The sequence below is a fragment of the Hylaeus volcanicus genome, chromosome 3, assembly GCF_026283585.1.
Source record: "Hylaeus volcanicus isolate JK05 chromosome 3, UHH_iyHylVolc1.0_haploid, whole genome shotgun sequence".
Classification (NCBI taxonomy): domain Eukaryota; kingdom Metazoa; phylum Arthropoda; class Insecta; order Hymenoptera; family Colletidae; genus Hylaeus; species Hylaeus volcanicus.
The window spans coordinates 29,798,351-29,819,786 of record NC_071978.1 but is presented as its reverse complement, the minus strand read 5'-3'; the positions used below and the strand labels follow the sequence as shown (position 1 = coordinate 29,819,786).

Sequence of the window (21,436 nt, the reverse complement as noted above, 5' to 3'; positions counted from 1 at the left end):
GGTAGAAGGTTGGGTCGAAATGGAATAATTCACTTCTATCTTCGCGGTGCCCTACCCGGTGACTATCGTCGTAGAATCTCCTCGTTTCATAAATCTTGCCTCATGAAACATATCATCCGTTTTACGAGCGGGCCAGCATCGACCTGCTGTCGCAAGCGCGAACTAGAGCTACATAAAGGAAGTTGAGAGTCGAACGTGCGGGGACATAGACGAGAATCCTTCAACCGTGCCAAGGATAAAACCGACACGAATATGCCAGGTCCGCGGAAACGATACTCTTCGCAAAGAACGAACGCATCTCTCTTTCGGGATCAAAGTCCAAGGACCAGTGTCGCCGAGTAGAACGCCGTTCTCGGTGTTTCTCAGAGACAGAATTATATCCTCTCTGGAACGTAAGGATAAAATACCGATCCGTGGGCGTGCTACGTGACAACTCTTGATTTAATTTCGGTTAAGTTACTCCTTCGTTTCGGTTGACAGACCAGCTCTATTCTAGATGCACTGACGAAACGTTCCAATTCCAGACAACGTTCGTTTAAAAAATGCAGCGCACACGCTGCACCGTGTAGCGGTTGCAATCGAAGGCAACGCGAACGATATGAAACTGATTAAAAAATTCTCCAATTTCGTAAGAGTGCGGCGATTAAATCGACGTCACCTGAGAGCGAACGATGCAATCCGCTGGGAAATAATTTCGTGCTTCTTTGCAGAGGTCGTATGGCGTAATCGCGATTAATGTCACATTACGTGCGAGTAATGATCCTTTTCATTATCGTTGTCGCGTGTATTAGATAATACTTGCGCGCTCGACGTTTCGATTGGAACGTGAGATTCGCGTAAACCCAATGAGTGCTAATTTTCGGTCACCGAAAGCGCGAATGTCGACGCTAACCCAGACATCGATATTTTTAATTTATTTCATCGAACTGTTAACTCTGTAGTAAAAGTATCGCGTTTTCTATTTTTACTCAACTATGTCGTCATGAATTATTCAGGAATTGATAATTCTCCAAGAATTTCCATATAAGACGAACTGTTTTTTCGTTTTCGCAAAAACTTAATAGATATTCTCGTAGATAGTTTGTAACTATTGCTAAAAAAAAATTGCACCAATAATTGGGTACATTTACCTTGTGTGCAATTCAGACACGAGACGTCTGTGGACGACACAATCGATGCCGGTACTATAATTAAAGTATCCTTCGATATTTCGCCCGGGAATGACAGGAGCAACGACGCGCGTCGTCGTAGAGGCGTCTTCGACGAGACTCGATCGAAAGGAGACAGAGAGAAAAAGAGAGACGGTAGAGGAGGAAGATGAAGCGGTTTATAATGCAACGAGATAAAAACGAAGCGACCGTGAACGTGTACGCGGAATCGCCGCGAGTGTCGCTTCTAATAGCAGCTGTTCCTCGGTTTATTCCCTGATCCGCGGATTCAACTTTGGCCCCGAGCCGAGGGATTCGCCTGACCTTAATTTAGAATTTAGATCGCGTCGCCGAGCAGGTATTCCGGAAACGCACCGTCGCTGTTACTTGGAATTGGTACGATTGAATAACCACGAGTCATCGGCCGCGGTCGCAACAAACCAACGCACAACGCGTTGTCGTTAAAAAAAAAAGATGTACACAGGTGGTTTGCGTAACGTTCGTTGATACGCGAAGCACGATTAGAGAATCTTTTCTCGAAACTGGTCGAAACGAAACGTACTGTATCCGGACTGTAAAGTATGACTATTAATCCGAGTGTAGTCAATATCCGCGGCATCACCGCGGGTCGCGATCCGTCATCGATGGAAAACACTGGCGTTCAAAGGAGATCCAACGGAAGCGATCGAGACGTCCTCGATGTCCATGTTCTCGTTACGGCTGATGGTAATGCGCGCAGCAACATTAATTATAACACGCCATGTGGACGAGCAATCTCGCGGCGCAAGGTTCAAGGAAAATCGCGTTCTCCTTGCCACTTAGTGGCGAATCTATTTGTAAACACCGCGCGGCACGCGTCGTCGGAATGTCCCGTATACTGGAATTTTTTTTGGAGTACCAAGAAGAAGAAATATTTACAAAAAACATTTATTTACAAAACTAACGCAGCATTCGACGTTACGAGGTTGCTCCTGCAAAATTACCTCTTTTCTGCCGATCACGCGACGTTATCGATAATCAAGATTCGATCGAACATTTTTTTCTCGGAATGAATCGACCTCAAACGAACCGCTCGAAGACGACGATGAATGAACTATAATGAGATGAGTGTCGACCAGCTGGGTTTGTTTTTACAGCTAACCTCCGCTAGAGTCGACGGTTGCTCGAGCTGAAGAAATACATCTCGAATCGAAGCAACGAATTTTATCGTTCTTTAAGACACTCTTATAATTTAGAAAAATATAGTCAAACGTACTAGAGTGGCTTACTGAAAATAAGAGTAAATGACAAATATAAGTACGCCATTGGACGTGAGCGGAACTCGTAGGGTCAATACACGCTCTCGATTCGAATTCACCATCAGGTTTCCTGGCTAGTTTCACGACGCGACAATATTTAAGAAAGCAACGAGACATTTGCATTAACAGACGTTGCAACATTGATTCCAGAGGCATTAAATGTTCGCGCGTTCTTTCCATCGTCGACGAAGAGAGAGGAATAATTCACGGAATTCAAAGATCGTTGTCGAGCGTTCACGTGACTCGACTTGCCGACGTCTGGACGGTGAGGCTTGCCTGTCTGTACCTTTCCAATTTTAGCATCGCAAGAATTGTATGGCATAACGATATATTTTTAGTCGGTACACAGAGCATTGGCAGTGGTGCGTACGCCTGCTTTGAGTGTCTCCTCTTTCACGTTCCTGCGGCTGTCGTGTACGCGGCACGCCTGTGTACATACACACGAACAAGACGACGGCAAGGCAATGATTCTCGAGCGACACGTGCTCGGAGCAGGTTGTCACGTGCTTTCGACCCACGCGGCGTTATCTTCCAAGACGGACAACTCAGGTCCCTCGAATTTTAATAGTTTGCTGCGAGAAACGTGACGTCGGGATTGCTTTAGTTCCGCTGATAAAGATATCGAAGAGGTACGATTTAGGGCACACCTTTGCGCGAAGCTTTGAGCGCCGCGAAACGCGCAACGGTTGCAGCGATTTTCGCGCGCTCGCTCGATCCCGTTCCTAATGAAAGAATCGAGTTAACGGTCGTCCACGGAGGAAATTAATAAGCTGTCGACCGGTATGAACTGGAATGAACCGCGGGTCAAGTCGTCTCATTCGATCGTTGCAATTAGTACGATTCTTCGGTTGTTAGGCGTCCGACTCGCCATTGGGAATTGGAGAATTCCGGTGCGCCCTGTTCGCGCTTAGCTAATCCTAGCTACAAGTGCACCATCCCTCGGGTGAATTTAATATAAAATAAAGACTATCGTAGTTACTGTTACCGAGTGGATGTTTCTTTTTCTTTCAATCACTAATATATTAATTTTGCTGAACACAGAGTCCGAGTGCGTTAACGCGTTTTACGCGGGCGAGGCAGATGATATTGCATAGAATTGCGTTAGAAGAATGTCGATTCGTCCTCTGTTACCAGAATAAAATTCTGGCCACGCTGACGTCGCGGGAAACGGAAGTACAGGCTACGCGGGAAGAAATTCGTGGCCGTCCCTGCGCGCCATGTGTCGCTCGAGCACGGTTCGCACGGCCATTACCTAATATCTGTTGAATTATGCGATAAACAGGGAGCACGTTTCTCGTACGGTTCAGTTCACGGTCAACGGGTCGTGGATTATTGCGCCTCGGGCATCGGGAAATCGCGATTCCTGTTCGAGGCTAGATCGCGTGTCTCGACCCTGCTCCAGAACGCTGACGCTCCCCCGCGATAATCCGCGAATTGCTTTGCGGCGACGATTGGACTACGTCCAACGGGATAATTTACGGTGTGTACGCTAGCGAGATCGTTACAACGCCGGAGAAATGTTATACTTGCGATTTTACGACTATTCGATACGAATTATGATTCGGGGATCGGTTACTCGAGGACGCATCATTCGACGAGGAAGTGGTGTAAAGCGAGCGCTCGTATGGCGCGTAATGCATTCGACAGGTAGGCGGACAGGACGTCTCTTCCCACTGAACGCGCAAATTCTCTGGTAATTGTAGACCTAAGTTAATTATCGATAATACAGCGATGCATTTAGGGTTCATTAGGAAAAGGGAGACGAGCGACGGCGAGTTCGCGTGGAAGCCTGCAGCCCTATGTCCTATTATGTTACGATGCGCACTACGTACGACCGCAGACAAGATTACGAAGTAAATTACCAAGGGACGCGATAAATGGGATAGCGCGCGCATCTCTCGACGGCGGCATCGTAAAACGTCCCGGGTGTCGCGACGCGAGTTACAAACACGACAAAGATGTTCCACCGGTCGAGGGTTATCTTCGGTTTCGAAGGATCGAGGATCGATATTGTAATTCGTAATTCGATACGGATTTATCTCAACTTATTTCTGAAGTTACTTTCAACGGACTTAGGTTCTACGCTAAGAAACGTTAGTCTTGTGCCGTCCTACCGTCGTATGCTAATTTGGTAAGCTCTTGCCACGATTCTGATAGGCGGTACATGGCTCCCATCGCGACAAAGTTTGGCCATCAGTGTACTAGTGTTAGTATGCAAAGTGTGTATCGACAACTCGTACAGTGACGATGCAAGAATAACCTTTCCGGCGCCTTTTTCACAGTACACGCACACAAGACATGCAGCGGAGCCCTGCTCTCCAATGTGCTGAACACATGCGCACATACTGGGTGTCCCAGCCTAAATGATACAGAGCTCTAACTCCAAAACTATCGGCTGAATGGAAAATTTCAAATATGGAAATTGCATGGTAAAATGGGATTCTAGGCCCAAGGAAGGAAAATGGGAAGAATCGCAATATTCTGGGCCTAGAATTCCAAGCGAGACTCTCCGTATCGATTTCAAGAACCGCGTGGTGCTTACTGCATCAATGGGACCGCCCGGGGCCGAACCGAGATTTTTCCTTGAAAATTAGCAAACTTTGAAGCGTCGTAGCTTGAAAACTAATAAAAATCGGGTAAATACATTCAAGCCTAATGAATTCGTCTTGAAAAGTATTATCGCATGGTATAAAAAAAAATATATAGTTTCATTCGTTATATAGTTATAAATATATAGTTTCATATCACGTTAAATAACAAAGTTAACAAAAGTTCCTTCGCGCTGAAACATGAGCCACATTTTACCATGCAATTTCCATATTTGAAATTTTCCATTCGGCCGATAGTTTTGGAGTTAGAGCTCTGTATTGCTTAGGCTTAGGACACTCTGTGTGTCTCTCGGATACCCATCCCGTAGAGAAACTTATAGGAGACTGTTGAATTATATACAACGTATTTCGAGACCGACATCCTCTGGAGATACGAAACGTGAAAATATCCGTTGACGACACCGAATATGGCACCGTTTTTATTGGCCAAGCTTCGAATATTCACTCGTTTTCGATTATCGACGCGCTTCGCAAACTTTGCTTTGCGCTTACGGGACGCTCGGATAGAACCGATCGGTTACCTTTGGGTAAAGTACCGATTTGGATTTCGATTCAACTCATTTTTCGTCGTGGGAATTGCCGATACCGTAATAAATGATGGAATAGTGCGGAATAGATGCGATAATGACTAGAATCGCGCAGCGCGCCAATTGATCCTCGCAAAAACCGAATGCGTTCTTTGATTTTAAACGAATTATCAGGAAAACTGTATAATGTTTAACAACTTTGGAAAAACTTTGTTTCAAATATATCCGGGACCTGCTATAATTGTAACTTCTTGGATTGGGAAATGAACGAAGACAAAGGATTTTGTATACGATTTATTGGCACGTGGCATTGGGTGACATTTTGTATGCTCCGTCGGCGGACATTTAAATACAATCACGCGGCGTTGCACGTGAACTTCCGTTTCGTTCGAAAAAGGATTTTCCGTTTCCGTTTTAATCCAAGTTCGTTCCAATGAAGATTCGTCGGTACGCAACTTCGATACCATCGACATCGACCCGAGATCCCCCTACCAAAATATCGATACCTGCGGTATAAGAATCTAATTTTATTTTATTCTTAATAGCGTGTAATTAAAGCAGAAATTGTTCGCTGTCGTCGTGGGTAGCCGCGAAAAATATTCATAGCGCGTCGACTCCTGCAACGCGCACAAATAAGCGCGCGAAAACCCAGACGGACTAACAAATTACCGCTACGTGTGGCGATTCTGAAAACGTTTGTTTCCTGCCGAACCGCTCCTCCAACCTGTTTAATTCCTCCTCTTTAATTACTCATCGGCTGTAATACGTTCGATCGACGCGTTCGGATCGGGTACGATTATTCGGCGATAGAAGCAGCGAGTACATCCGAGAAAAAGCATTGCAATCGTCGCCGATATCGTCTCCGTAATTAAGAAGAGGAAATCTCCGACCATCTCGATTAAAAGAATAGCGATGTCGCGCAGGCTTGAGTAGTCTTGAAAGAGTATTCTTCCAAACTGTCGATCACTGCTCGTTTAGGCGGTCCTCGTATAACGGACATCATTTCGGATCCCACGATGATATTAGATGTTCAGCAGGCCTGTGTCCTTCGACTGTTGCACGGATGATGTTCAAGGACACCGCGGCCGATCGAACGCCGATGACACTTTCCACTTTGTAATTTTATCCTCTTCTGACCCCTTATGCACATCGACCGCACGATGAGTCGACAACGGTGCAGTGAAATGAGAAATTATAGGATGAGCCACAGGCCCTTGCGCGCAGGCCAACGGCGTGCAACTTTCTCGTAGGAAAAACAACGACCTTCGGCATTATATTGGCCGAACGTTACTCAACATGGACGGAAAAAGCCCACATGCAGCGTTCGATGGATGGAAATACGTCCTTGCTCGTGGATCTCGCGACGAGTCGAGAAACGGGCGATCGTGAACTTGAATCGAACACCGAGCTTCCGCGTTCCCGAGACCCTATTCAAATTTCTCATTCGATTACCGTTACATCCCGATGTCGGAATTCGTTTTGCTGCACTTTCATTTGCACTTTGCTTCTTATCGTGGATACGACAATGGGAGGTCTTTCCTGTATATTCGTTATCGACCCGCAGTCCGAAAATAATAAGTTTCAAATTATAAACGCTACATTTTCGCTGATACGAAGAATTTGTACGAATGCAGATACGGATAAACAAGTACGGTGATCGTTAGCCGTGTTGGTAAACAACTGCTCCCAACACTCCACACCTCGTGACTCATTGTCTGGTGGTCTCACAGGATCGTAGACCAGCAATTAAGTACTGGTTTCTGTTATCGATTGCACCCATTTTTTTTTTGAATAACCAATAAGTGGTTTGTTAACAAAGTGAACAAACAGCTTACGAAAGCAAATTATCGCGTTATATTAACACGTTGCTTACGGCGTTTTTCCGTTTACGATTCGACGTTCGACTTATCGAAGACGAGATATCTCGTCTTTATCTCGTCATCCGTCCTCGATGAGTTAACGTGTCTATAAGAGCTCTGAAAAATTTATTACATTTGCCACTAAAATTAGTTTAGAGCTGCCCCGATTTACCATAAAAACAGCCGATCGATAATCCAGTCAGCAGTTTCTGCAGCCCTGTTCCCCGAAACCGTATCCCACGTTTAGAGACGTTGGTTTCTAAAACGAACACCATTTCGCTGGGCGGAACGGGTGCAGTCTAAAAGAACGAGCACCGCCGATTCTATCTTCGACGAGCGTAGGTGAAACGAAGACACGCGGGCACGAGTATGAATGGTGAGAAATGCGGAAGACGTTGGAGAGGTCGGGAACCGATCAGCTTCGGCCTCCTTATCTCTCGCTCTCTCGTTCCTACTCCATCGGCGTCTCTTAGTCCTTTCAGAACGACTTTGCTCCACCCACGCAGCGACGTCGGGACACCCACCGCCGTCTACCGTCTCCAGACGTCGATGACCTACTTCCAAGAACATACCCCTTGCCATTCATGGTTGCACGACGCTAGAACACGCAGGACGCGTCGTCCGATGCCGTTCCAAGTACCTTCGCGATCAGGCTTCATTTCGCTTTCGAGTTCTCTTTTTATCGGGATATAACTCGAAGGGAAAAAAGTGGGAACGGTTCGGAGCGGCTAGCGCGACTCGAATTCCAATTATGGTAGCTAAAACAGGACGAAACTCGATGAAAATGTGAAAATGTATTAAATCTGGTAGGGCTGCACAGGGCCACATCGAGAATCGATATCGCGGTACCTAACTTTAAATCCATCTAATAACCTGGCCCTAATGCAAAGCGCCGGCACGGTATTTAATAATGTTTTGTTCCAAAGTTCACGTTGATAGGATTACCCGGGGAGTTCGACGTTTTCCCAAACCGTTCATTTATCGAATCATTTTCGGCAGACTAGTTTCGCATCAGCGAAGACTGGAACGAAAGAGGAGAACGAATTTTCATCGTCGAGAGACACGCGGACGTCGAACCGAATAACCTTTAACGATCCCTTCCTGGGAAACGGAAGAACGGCCTGACCGACGCCTACGCGACCTGTTTTTCTTTCGTTATCGGATATTACCGCTTACGCTGTTGTTGGTATAAGTTTCTCGCGAGGCTGCTTCGTACGCGACTCTCTTGCCGTGAACGTGCCCACGCAAGACGCGAATAAAAGCTCGCGAGAACGTTTATGGCAGGAAAGATTGCAAAACCGTTACTCTTGCAACGATACGTTGAATGAAAACGGTTCTCAACTTCTCCGTTACGGCCAGAAGAAGGAAAACCGTGATTGCGAGGGACGGAAAATATCGAAGCCGAGGGGATTCATCCGTGGGGTTCACGGGACATCGGATATTACGGTATAACGTCATCCTTGGGAGCGGAGGATAAATCAAACGCAAATACTGGCTGAAATTTCATCGGTCCCGGGTCCGTCGAGAATAAAGATCGAAAAAAGGAGAACCGAGCGAAACTTTGAATATCGATTCCCCTTCGCGACATGAATTATGTATAAGAAAAATCCAATTATATCGGTATATAGAAACGGAGTCGCCACGGAACGCGGCTCCTCCTTGGTAACCTAGGCGAAAAACGAGATGCGGTGGAAACGGGTCGCAACACTATAACCGATTTATCCACTGATAAAATAGGGAGAACCTCCTGGCGAAGGTAGCCGTGGATCTCGAACGAGATTTTCCAGATCTCGATCGAGTCACGGTGCAATCTCCGCCTGTGACGGCATGCTATCGTGGCGGAAACGAAAGGAGATTCGCCCTCGGTTTGTTCGACACCGGGTTACTGAGAAACGAAAACCTATTTATTCGGGCGTGGTAAGGGTTTCGTCATTCGAATTCCAGCCGCCGAATGTTTCCACGCACTTTGCGTAACGGCACGGCCGAAACCGTCGTCCACGGCCACCTGTAGAATTAATAACGACCAGTCGATTTCATCCAGGAAGCCGGCTTACGATGATCCACTAAAATAGAACGGAAGAGATTGGAATCTTGCAGACGAACTATACGAAGAAATTCAAACGAACGGGATAACCTCGCGAGACGGAGGTATCGTCGAGATAAAGGGACTCTTGCGATCGAATTGGAAATACGACGAGGACACGACGAGATGGTTCGTCGCCAGGGTTTGCGAATCTGGGCGCAGTTGCAGCCGCAGCTGCAGCTGCAGTCACGCCGGCAGTAGCCATCGGCGTGCCACTAACGAAACAGGCAAACGAGTACCTGCAGAACGCGATCAATACTCTGTACACCGAGTGCACACTGGTCGGAACACGTGTTCCCGTTTGTTTTGTTCTTTGCCCCTGCAGCTAGCATCGCGAGTTTGCGTTCAACCGCCAACGTTGCCGAGAGAACGCCACGTCCTTTCGGACATGTCCCATGATAGCTAGCATAGGCGAGTGTCCTGTCTAACCGAAACCGGTCACTGCCTTTCCTCGGGAGTGAAAATCTCGCTTGAATTTCACGACTGTTCGGTGCTCATTCGGATGCGCTAAAATACATAAAAGCCTAGAAAATTGCATCGAAAAGCCCCGAGAGTCGGGAGCTACATCGACAGCCCTGAGCTTTCAAACGGACATGGACTATCGGTGCCGGTTTTCGAACCGTTTAATCGGAAAGCATAAATTAACCCAGTAAATTACCCGTTTGGCATGAAACTGTCCGTCCAGCTAGGTGACCGAGTAATAGACACGAGACATTGTTCGCGCGTTACTCTAATCATAACACGCTATGATTAAACTAACTGAATTGTATCGACGCGGGGCCGAGATTCGTAGAAAAGATACCTTCCCACTTTCTTTCCCCAAACTCTACCGATTTACCTAGAAAAACATTTCCGTTGCAATAAAGTAACGTTAGGTACATATTTGTTAATAAACGGACAGCGAATTATACGCATTTACGATCATGAAAATCATATGCTAAACGTATGCAGAACATATGCACTTATGCAAAATAAAATACTAATATTATTATCGGTACACGAAGCATTATTTGTTTCTTGGCTCTTCGAGTCGTTATTACAATCGTAAATAAATGTTCTCTTTTGGCTACTGACGTCAAGTAAATTTCTCTCTCGAGTGCTCGTTTCGTTATTCTATTAGCTTATGAGATATACACCGCGTGCCGAAAAAATAGAGTCCACCGAAACGGAGCGGTTACTTGGTCGCGACAGGGAGAAACGAGGGAAAAGAGGAGACCGAGAGTGGAGTTGTATCTGGAGCAGCGGTATCAATGTTCCAGCAGTACTCGTGCGGGTCCAAGAGGTTAAGCCGAGTTTGCACGGCAACGTAAACTCGGGCGCGCGGCAGGTGGGCCACTGCACGTGCGCGGCTAGCAGAAATCCGGCGAAATTCGATCGATTCTGGGCGAAAAGTGGAAGGTTCGACGTACATTCGGGTGTAATCGAGCTGGCCACCCGTCCACCCGCTCGGCCCACTGCTCGGGGCAGGTGTTTGCTCCGTCCTAGAATCGAACCGACGTGCTAAGAAACCAAGTGGTCTCTTGACCCCGATATATCGCTGGGGTGCGTTTCTTTGCGCGATCGAAACCCGACCTTGGATTCGAGTCCGATGCGCCCAGGCTCCAAGTTCCCATCTCATCGTCGCCGCTAGTCATTGTGCTCGACAATTCCGCCTTCACATTTTTTTTTTTCCACCAATTCTACGTTGTCGTTTCGTTAAAATGCTCGATTTCATTTGATCGCGATCGAAAATATGATTGCACTGTTAGCTCTGAACCGTGTAAACAGATTCGAATCGGGCGTTTAATTAAGAACAAATGTCGAGTGCACGCGAGAATTCGTTAAACTGATAAGTTCTCCGGTGTTGCATTAAATAAATCGTATCACCGCGACCGATGAGTTTTTCTATTTGTTCTTCCCGTTTGTACCGTTAACGACGAGAAGACAGACCCTTTGGCTCGTGTGCGCATTAATTCTATCTGTCCATCGCACCGAAAATTTTCGTGCCGGATCGGCTCGAAATTTAATTGGTCACGGATCACCGATAAAAAAAAAAACGGGGAAATTCGGACCGGGAACCCTTTGTGAGTTCCGGCCAAACAAATCGATTCCCAGAGTTCGATAACAGCCGGTCAATGTTTTTGTCGTATTTCCTTTTCCCATCCCGTCGTTCCATTTCCGACGATAAATGAAAAATGCAATTACCGCGTAGCAGGGGGATCCATCGATGCGAAGAACAACGCGCGTTACCAGTTTCCGCTAAACGGACTAACGCGTAAACAGCATAGTACTCTTAGCTGCGTTACGTCTAATTGCGTTAATATTGAAAATAACCGGTTTCGCGGAAACGAAAAACATTGCAATATTTCTCTACATTGACGAACGATAGGCAGACCTGTAATCGCGAGCCACGGCCAAGAAGACTATTACTTTCAAATAAGAGAGCAGAAACGCGAACCAATTTAATCGTTAATTCAACTCCGAACGATATCGGTGGAATCTTTGCGACAGGCCGAGAACCAAATATGGAATATTCTTCGTCGGTTCTCCAGCCACCCGCATCGATATGCGCGCAACAACTTTCGAAGGAACTATGTACTTATGTTCTGCCCGCCACTAACCTTCCAAGTTTACTGAATAAGTGATAATATCGTAAGCTTCCACGGTGCAAGGCGTACAGCCGCTATCGATCGCGCTTTCGTAACAAATTAAGCGTTTCTAACGCTGGGTAGCGAGGGAAATTTCTGAAAAAACTGGCAAAATTCGTGCGGTTCGGCCGCAAGAAGAAAGGCAGGAAGGTATTTTGTTTTGGTCTGGTGTTCAATTACCCCGTGTTACGAAGGTTAAACAGAACACACAGGATGTGGTCAAGGTCGCGGTCAATCGGTAATCATGCACGTAATCCGAAGTGCACTTCCGTTGCACAGCTAAAAATTAACAACGGCCGATCCAACATCCGAATGACGGAGGACTTCAATCAGCGAACGAAGAATGGAACGCTGCTAACTCCCTCTTACGCACGCCCACATCCCGTGTGCATCTGCGCATCCCCGCGAACCGAAGCGTTATAAAAACCACGGGTCTCGTGGAATCGCGGCATATCGTATTCGCCCAAGTGAGACAATCAGCAAAGATACGAAAAACCGACGACAATGGATGCCAAAGGCGGCTTGCTGGTCCTAGCCATCGTGTGCGTGCAGGCGATGTTCGTACATGCCGTGGTAAGCTTTCTCCAAAGGGCTTAACTTTTTCCGTGACAAATAGACTACGGACGAAACGCGCAAAAGGGAACGTCAACGACGGACACGTCCGCTGGCCTCTACTTCGAATCGGCGACGAAGGTTTCACCAATCCCGACTCCGATGAACGAGAACGTTGTCGGTAAAACGTTTATCGATGATTTAACGTCGCGACGCGTATAATATGCCTTCCAGTTGATTTAAACTTTGTCTATGATCGAATCTACTAATCGACATCGGAGTGTAAAGTTAAGCAGACATAACTGAGACGCATTGAATGGTATTTTTCTTTTCCTCCTTCGTTCGTCGATAGTTTTAGTCGTTACGAGGCGCGATAAAACGCGAGATATCCTATCGATCGAAATTCAAATAGGTACGCGATGAACGTATCGTTACATAAACGGTATCCGGAAATGCAAGCACCAGCCCATTCCAGTTCGGTTATAATTATTTTCAACGTTTAAATTTAACGAGCACCAATTTATCAAGGATCTCGGTTTAAAATCGATGCCGCGCGTTGGCGTTTAGATATATCGCGAATCGTGCCATCGACGAACGCTCGCTTTGCGAATTAAGTATCGCATTTCAATGGGGGGGAAAAAAAAAAGAACAAGAAAAAAATTATTTCATTTAATAATTTGGACTATGCGTCTATACAACTTTCCATATTGTTCGATGACAAACTGAATAATATTGCGACATCGATCTCCCTAAGCGACGATGAATAGATGATAAGATAAGCATTCGTCTGAAAAAACCATCGATAATCCATGGATACGACATAATACGGTTAGAAATTTGTGGCGAGATTCTTCTCCAGTAATTGAATGGATGACCGGAGTATCGTTGTACGTTAAACTAGACGAAGGTTTCAGCATACGCGAAACGCTGAAACTTCGTGTAAGAACATTCGAAATGCAAGGAAGCATCGAACGTAACTCATTCTCGATTTCCTCGTAGCCGGAATGGGTGCCAGAGGAGGTATTCGAGATGGTTGCAGACGACAAACAGCGATGCATGAGCGAACACGGAACAACACAAGGTTAGTGTCGCGAGTAATTGCGAAAACTCTTTTTCGCGATAAAAATTAAACTGTCTTTACCCGATTTCCTCTCTCTATTCGTTCGATAATTTGTGATTTCGGGATCCAGCGGAGATCGACGATGTGGGCGTTGGAAAGATGGAGAACAATCCGTCGATAACGTGTTACATGTACTGTCTCCTCGAAGCGTTTAGTTTGGTAAGCGTATTCGATTTTGTCAGCCGTCGCTTTTCACGCGTGAGCTCATCCAAGTATAATCGTATGCTTAGGTCGACGAAGAGGCCAATTTGGAGACTGACATGCTGCTGGGTATCATACCGGAACATCTTCACGAAACGGCGACCAGAGTTCTGGGCGCGTGCACCCCGACAGGTGCGTTATTATTTTCGCCCACAAATTCGATGCGCGAGTGATTTTACCAGTCTTTTTTTTTTTTTATTTACACGAATCTATTGTTACAGCCGGCACCGACAACTGCAACAAGATATTCAATCTCGGTAAATGCGTCTACGCGCAGGTTCCCGATGTAAGTATATTCTTTCTGGAAGCTAACAATTTTCTATCTTTGTATCTTTGCGAAGCTTTGCATCGTTTTTCTCAAGACTAAGCTTTCGAAGCTGGATACTTAAAAATGAACGATATCGATTAACGGATAACGAATACGCGTATCACCCGTAGAGCAAACGTATTACTCTCGATAATTGAACACTGTTTTCCTTGCCGTAGACGCAACGCTTTGAAATCGTTCCGTTATCGGGACGCTATACACTAATCGTCATGCACTCGAATACAACTAACATTTAATACTACTGCACAGAAAAGCAGCGAACGCAAATTAGATGTGCGGAATAAAAGCGTGCTAACATTGAAATCGTTTGTTTGTTTTAGTTGTGGTTCATCGTCTAAACAGAGACGAAAATTTGTTCACGGTGCGACGAACGAATGTTCCTTCGACGAGGGAAAATTCGAAAACGACTCCAAAGACGATCCCACAATGAAGAAAAAAAAAAAATACATACAAACGTACAGCACAACAGAATCGTGATTGCATCGTCGAAGTAAAAGAGAAAAAAATATGATACGATTACGGATTCAGATACAAAACATAGTTTACTTAGGGTAAGGACCAACTATTCCAAAGAAGCTACAGAGTATTGAATGTAAACGAATGTAAAGATTTGTTATCAAAAAAAAAAAAAATATATAATATCAACGAGCGAGAGGAACAGACGAGGTATCGACTCGAAGGAGTTTATTTCGCGACGGTTAAAATTGGCGAGGAATAGCGGGCCGGAAACGTTGAGTAATCGAGGAGGAATCCGCGTGAACGATCCTTTCGGAATTAAATCGCAACAAATTCGTATGGGGAAAACGGTAATAACGCCGTACCTCGTCGCGTACGTGATTACGTAATTCGTTGGTTCAACGGGCGCACGATACGCGGGCATTGATACTGTAATTTCCATGACAATCTAATTCGCGAGTGTTCCGCGTGTGCTACGTGATTACATGTTTACGAGAATCGTCCAACGGCCGTTTCCTACATCGCGAAATGACACGCGAAAAAAACTAAATGGTATCATTTTGCGGTCGAGATAATTTTCTAATGACTCCATCGGTGCGATGAGTGTTACGCAATATCGTTTGGTATCTATTGCGCGATCCAAAACTACACCTTTCGAATCATTTTCGGAACGAGTCGTGAACGAGGATACGCTTATGCTCGACACTGTACGTGTATTCGGAGTTGATCGAACTTCGAGTCGAATTTCGCGTTGCACTTTGAATTCGAATTACACGCAAGACGAGCTAGAAGAAAAAGGAGAATACAAATTGTAACTACCTACGGGCTTCCCCGTGTTTCGAAAGACAAGCTCGGGAAACTTTGATCCTGACATTCCACTCGAAAGTTTCGTTGAAAACACCGGGGAATGGGGCCGGCTCCTATGGGTTGGGTTGGATGCAACTCTTCTCACACTAGAATCTACTCCTACGCAAACGTATCATGCGTGATCGTGCAGAAACATCGTAAAAAATAAAACGGAACAGGGGACTTTGGAGTTTGCTTGACCGGGCGTGCCGTTGATTCCGACTCCGATCGCTGCAAAACAGGTGAAAATTCTTCGGATAATCAAAGCGAAGCTGACGTCAGAAATTCGCTGCGATTCGATCCGGTCTCGAGACCACCATCGCCTGGCGAACGTTTCGCTATCGATATTTCGTCGGCTATCGGTGGTTCGATTTCGAGATCGAAGCAGCGCGAGGCCCGCGTACGGAGAAAAATCTTGAAAAGTCTATTTTTACGCGGCGACTGGAAATAGTCGGTATTAATGAAAGGAGGCACGCGATCGGAGCCCGGTACGTTGCTCCAGTCGTGAGTCACGGTTCGAACGCGAACTCGCAACAAGTAGAGATCCCCCATATAATGTCCCTGTAATTGATCGTCCCAACACCGACATAATTTCAATACCGTTTTAGTTGCAGCGCGCGTCGAGCCTCGACAGCGGGAGATCGTTCTAGCGAAAGTCGCGCGTGCAGAGGTGTTTGAGGAGGGCAACTGTTGCACCGATCGCGTTCAGAGATACCGGTCACGGATATTTTTCGTCGCGAAGCACGATCGGACGAGGCCGCGGAAACGTAACGATCGTAGATAGCGTTGGAATCAAGCTCCGATATTCGATCGGTTCGACGTTCATAGTTTGGTAGAATTCGTGACTGATTCCATCGTGTTGATTCCATCACAGGCGGGTGAGTGAAAGGGGTAAACAAAAGAGATAAAATGTGCAAGAAAAGACGAGGTAGAACAACTAATACAGTTACTAGACTCGCTTAGATGGGCAGTACCTTAAGGTCAATCGAGTGGATAGCGGCGGTGTGCGGCAATGCGTGCTCTTTCGCGTCGTTCCCGCAATTCGCGTTGTTGTTTACATTTGGCAGAGAGCCGCCCGCCCTGAACTGATTGCCCAGGTTAATGTGCAGGTGTTTGCCGCTGGACTGCGGTGGGCTGGCGCCGGCACTCTTCACGGACAGCGGGGTTTCCAGTACCCCAGATCCCGTGGGACTGGCGCCCACCGAGCTGCTCGCCGAGGCGACCTAAGCAGGTCCATCGTTCATATCGCCACCAACTTTTTCGATCCACCGACGATCTATCGTTCTTACCACCGATAACACGTCGTCCATGCAGACTTCGTTTTTTTTTTGTTTTTTGTTTTTTTTTTTTCATAAACCTCCACGTATCGACGACGTAACGTGACACAAGAGCGGGGCTGTACAAACACCTCGCGGACCTCGAAACAACTTTATTCCGAGTCTAGACTCGTAAGACACAGCGATACGATCGTCAAATGAAAAATGACGAGTCGTTCCATGTCGAATTGGATACTTTACGTAGTATTATTCTAAATTTTGCGGAAACTGAGATACATCGCAATCGTTAAGATGCGTGTATAAACGTATCGTGGAGGCTTTCTCGCAGTTTTCTAAATTATTTTATTTTACAGCTGTTCGAGGAACGAGATATATTTTTAAAGCGGTAGAATCGAGTAAAAATATCACTTGTACGAGTTATTCTAAATTTCCATCGATTCCGAACACTTTTTTTTTGTACTTCAACGGTACAGGAAACAATTAAGCGCTTCCATTTCGGAGCAACTGACGGCGTAATTTCAGGAATCCGTATCCACATCGCGATCGAGGAAGATGATTTATAAGAAAATTTCTATCTCCTCGAACGAACGTTTCAATTCCTACGGGATTCGCGAGAAACGCTCTACCAAGTTCCCGGCCGGAAATCAATAATATTCGGAAGCTCGAATAATGGGTTACGCTTACGGACAACGCGTTTCACGTGAACCTTGGAATGTAAACGTCGGTTAAAGGTGGGTCGCGAATGTTTCTTTCGTTCCTTGGATCTTCACTGTTAAGATCCCACGCGAGTCGCGTTTTATGCGACAACGTCGACATTCCTATTCAACCATAATTCGATAAACAGGTTCTTATATTTCTCTCTCTCTCTCTCTCTCTCTCTCTCTCTCTCTCTCTCTCGCTCTCTCTCTCGTCGTTCCATGGTTTCATCATCGAATTTATTCTACGTGTGGATTCCAACTCCTCGAACGATGCAGGAGTGGCCGACCGTAGAAGTTTAGGAAACTCTTAGGGAAATTTCTTGAGGAATGTAACGGGACCGATTTATCGCCCGCGGGATCGATCGTGTCGCGAAGTCGAGAAGAAACGCGGTGCGAGCGTAAACAAACGACGATCGCCACAGGCTACCTAACGACCGTGTAATCATAAAGTGGTTAGGTACAAATTCTCAGAAGGTGAAAATCTCCTCGATGTCTTAGAGATTATTTCAAGGTTAACGACATTTTTTACACATCTCGAAGTTACCTCAAAAGAAAAATAAGTAAGCTGGAGTAACGTAAAAATAACTTAAAACGTAGGGGGAATAATAATTCAGCTCGTACAGTGTTCGAAGCGTAACGAACCGAAAGCATTCGACTCCGACGGAACCTAGTAAACACAGCGTTTTTGTGAATGAGCTTTTTAAATACGCGCAACATGTATTATCGATCTACCACGGAATTGCTATATAAGGAATGCCATTCGATCCTTCGCTTATCGCGTGGAGAAATGTATCGTAGCCGCCGGCATTTTCGATACCTAATATAATAATCTGATTTATTATTTTTCGCTCGATTGATTATTTTGATATCGTTCCAATATAAGCTCGTTTCTCTTCCTCGAAGTTACTTCAAAGTCGTGGTGTCGTAGGTCGTTGAAATTGTCTCGATGTCGACTACAAGATCGCTTACTTAAATAAAAATCCGCTAATCTGTTATAATGAACCCCAGCCACGCTGCGCAATAAAAGCGCATTCACCGTCGTATAGCTTCTAACAGTATTACTCGCGGATAAGTATTACATAATGTATGTCGTGAAAGTATACGCCTTTCTTTCCTCTTCGAGCACAACCTGTTTCGCATTTGCCTATCCCGACTGCCTTATCGCGAACTTTGTACGCGAACCTCCGATTCGGTTAGCAAACGCGCGTTATTTTCCACTTTTGTGGAAAGCTTCGCCAGACCTGGAAATTTAATCTGTTTGAAGCTTTGAGACACCGTTCGTCGTTCGACAACATCAAAGCGCGATGGTTTCGACGATTGGTTTGCAAAAAAAACGTATGGTTATCGGTCGCTTCGAGCGATTAATAACCACGTTCGTAATCGTTATCGAGGTCGTTAACGATGCAGTGATTCGAACGTTCGTAGTTGGCTGATTCGATGAAAAATTGTAGCTCGGATCGGAGATTGAATCCAAGAGGGAAGAAAGAGACGTTAAACCAGTGTTTCTCAAATTTTCCATGCAGAGAAATCTATTGGTATGGCACCTCGCGATTTAAGACAAATATATAGAGCATTCGGAGATCACCCTCGCATTTCAGTGCTCGTCGGATAAAATCGGAGAAGCGCGAAAGAAAAATAAAGAGAATGCCGGGCGCGTGGAGTCTGACGGACATCTGAAAACACGGCGGTGTTTGGATCGAGCGATCGTGCCATGATAACGGCCGATCGTACAATGAATACGGACATCGCAGCGTATCGCAGCTTCCGCGTTCAGCGCAACGTTGCTGCATTACGTAATCGTGATACGGTTATACGCCGCGACGACGCGAAAAACGCGCCAATTTCGCGCGATTCCCGCGACGTAGTGCTCGCGGCGTGAAAGAGGGCGTTACGTTCGGACGAGGATGTTAAAATTCGTGTCTCGCGCGACCGCTAAAGAAACACGTGCAATCGTTTCGTCCACGTGGGTTCCGAACGGAGCTGAATAAAATGTATATACCCTTCGAGTAACGAGCAACGAACCGGTTATCTTGCCTCCGAGTTTAACCATAATCGACACAAAATACGTTACTATTTTGTTCGAGTTGTCTCTCAAATAGCGTACGGAACTGCCGGTTTATTTGCACAACCGTGGAAATAGAAGCACGGTTTTATTCCTAGTAATTCGCTCGAGGCAAACACATTCAGACACCGAGTACAATGTGAAATACTAGTTCAAATGGCGAAAGACAATGGTCCGTTTTAATCGAAGACGTGCGAAAGCACGAAGCGAAGCTTCGAAAACGTGAGCGAAAATTTCGACGATAAGTTGAAAAGTTTCGCTAATGATGTAAAATTTTTATTAATTAAGGGTCACGAATCGCTGAGACTGGAACGCGATTCCGTCGGTCGCAAAGACTGATTCGCCTCGTTACTCGAAACCATGAATGTTGAGAAGCCAATTTCGCGCAAGAACGAACTAGAGACACGTTTCGGTGCGCGGAACCGGAAGTGTCACGGTTAACGGAAAACGAATTCCTTCTGGCACCTCCAGCGTACAAGTTTGGGCGAACCGATTACCTTTCGCGTATTCAAAATATGCAATATGTCTTCTAGTAAGGGTTAAAATACAAGGACGGCGCAAAAGAGACTTCGTTTCGTGCGAGAATGTGGATAACGCAACGTTTTACGCGTATAATTGTACATTCGTATGCGTCGTATATCGCATTTGCTTTGACCGAACGTCTCGTATTTGACGTATCTATTCCATATTAATCAAAATAAACCTATACAACAAATTTGACATTTACGAGGTATTTCTTTTTCACTCACGGACTACAATTTGAGAAACACCGATTCGATAAACACTCTTAGTTTCTAATAATGCTCGGGTTTGCTAATAATCGGATCGAGTAAGAAAACCACCTAAAATGGATTCTGTGCCAAAGTCGACCACAGAACAGAGCGGGAACACGCGATTCCGAAAGACGCAGTTTAAACAACTTCGTAAAGATATGTATATTCGAGGCTACCGGGACGCAATGAACCCAACCTGACTGATACTCGTCGGTGGAAATACTTCGAGGGTTAGCGAACGAGAACAAAAAATCGAACGAAACGCGCATTTTCGACAAGCAACAGTTCCATTTGGCCTCGATCGATCGTGGATGGAAAAGTATGTCGCGTTAACTTAAAAATACGATCAATGGACGAGATATAATACGTGGATCCTTCCAACAACGAAAAATCGCGGAGAACGAAGAGTTTTCTAATCGCCTGCGTTCGATAACATGTTGCAAATCCGATTGGGTTGGAGAAGTCGAAAGTTTTTTGTGGAAAGTATTGGCGTCGTCCGTACAAACATATCAGCAGGATGGATACGATCGTCGATCGTATGCACACGTATGCATTTATTAGGAACTTACACCACGGACAGTGGCGAACAAGCGTACAGCACGTTCGGCATAGTGACACCAGAGCATATATACCCGCTTCGTGCATACACGTATTCGTGCGCGTCTCGTTGCACGCGTCGCGACGGAAACACACACATCGACGTCGACGAAGGCAACGACGGATAGGAGAGAGAAACAGAGTGCCAGCGAGCGACCACGCACACTTGCGTAGTTGTGTGGTCGCGTTAACACACACACACACACACACACACGGAATTGTGTAGCTAACCACGCACTCATGTGGACGCATGTCCATGTAACGTGTAACGAGGAGCGAGAAACGAAGCACATTACATACAGAGAAAGAGAGAAAGAGAGAGGAAGAGAGAGAGAGAGAGAGAGAGAGAGAGAGAGAGAGAGAGAGAGAGAGAGA

At 45.8% G+C, this 21,436-nt stretch overlaps 2 protein-coding genes across 10 annotated transcripts in view; one reads left to right on the top strand and one right to left on the bottom strand.

Annotated features, from left to right (window-relative positions):
* LOC128874216 (CREB-regulated transcription coactivator 1-like) overlaps window positions 1–21,436 on the bottom strand; it is a 40,459-nt gene that overhangs the window by 17,721 nt on the left and 1,302 nt on the right. For 5 of the 9 annotated variants that reach the window (XM_054118710.1, XM_054118713.1, XM_054118712.1 and 2 more), the window contains one exon: window positions 16,629–16,877. The exons of 2 other annotated variants lie outside the window; for them this stretch is intronic. In XM_054118710.1, coding sequence (XP_053974685.1) covers window positions 16,629–16,877 — 249 coding nt within the window. Of the gene's footprint in view, window positions 1–16,628; window positions 17,750–21,436 lie in introns of all 9 variants that reach the window. 2 more of the 9 variants (XM_054118717.1, XM_054118716.1) reach the window with 2 other exon arrangements.
* LOC128874230 (general odorant-binding protein 69a-like) lies at window positions 12,563–15,001 on the top strand. Its single transcript, XM_054118742.1, has 6 exons — window positions 12,563–12,724; window positions 13,703–13,784; window positions 13,894–13,982; window positions 14,054–14,156; window positions 14,246–14,310; window positions 14,673–15,001. The coding sequence occupies exons 1-6, from the start codon at window positions 12,656–12,658 to the stop codon at window positions 14,688–14,690; spliced, it is 426 nt and encodes a 141-aa protein (XP_053974717.1). The 5' UTR covers window positions 12,563–12,655; the 3' UTR covers window positions 14,691–15,001.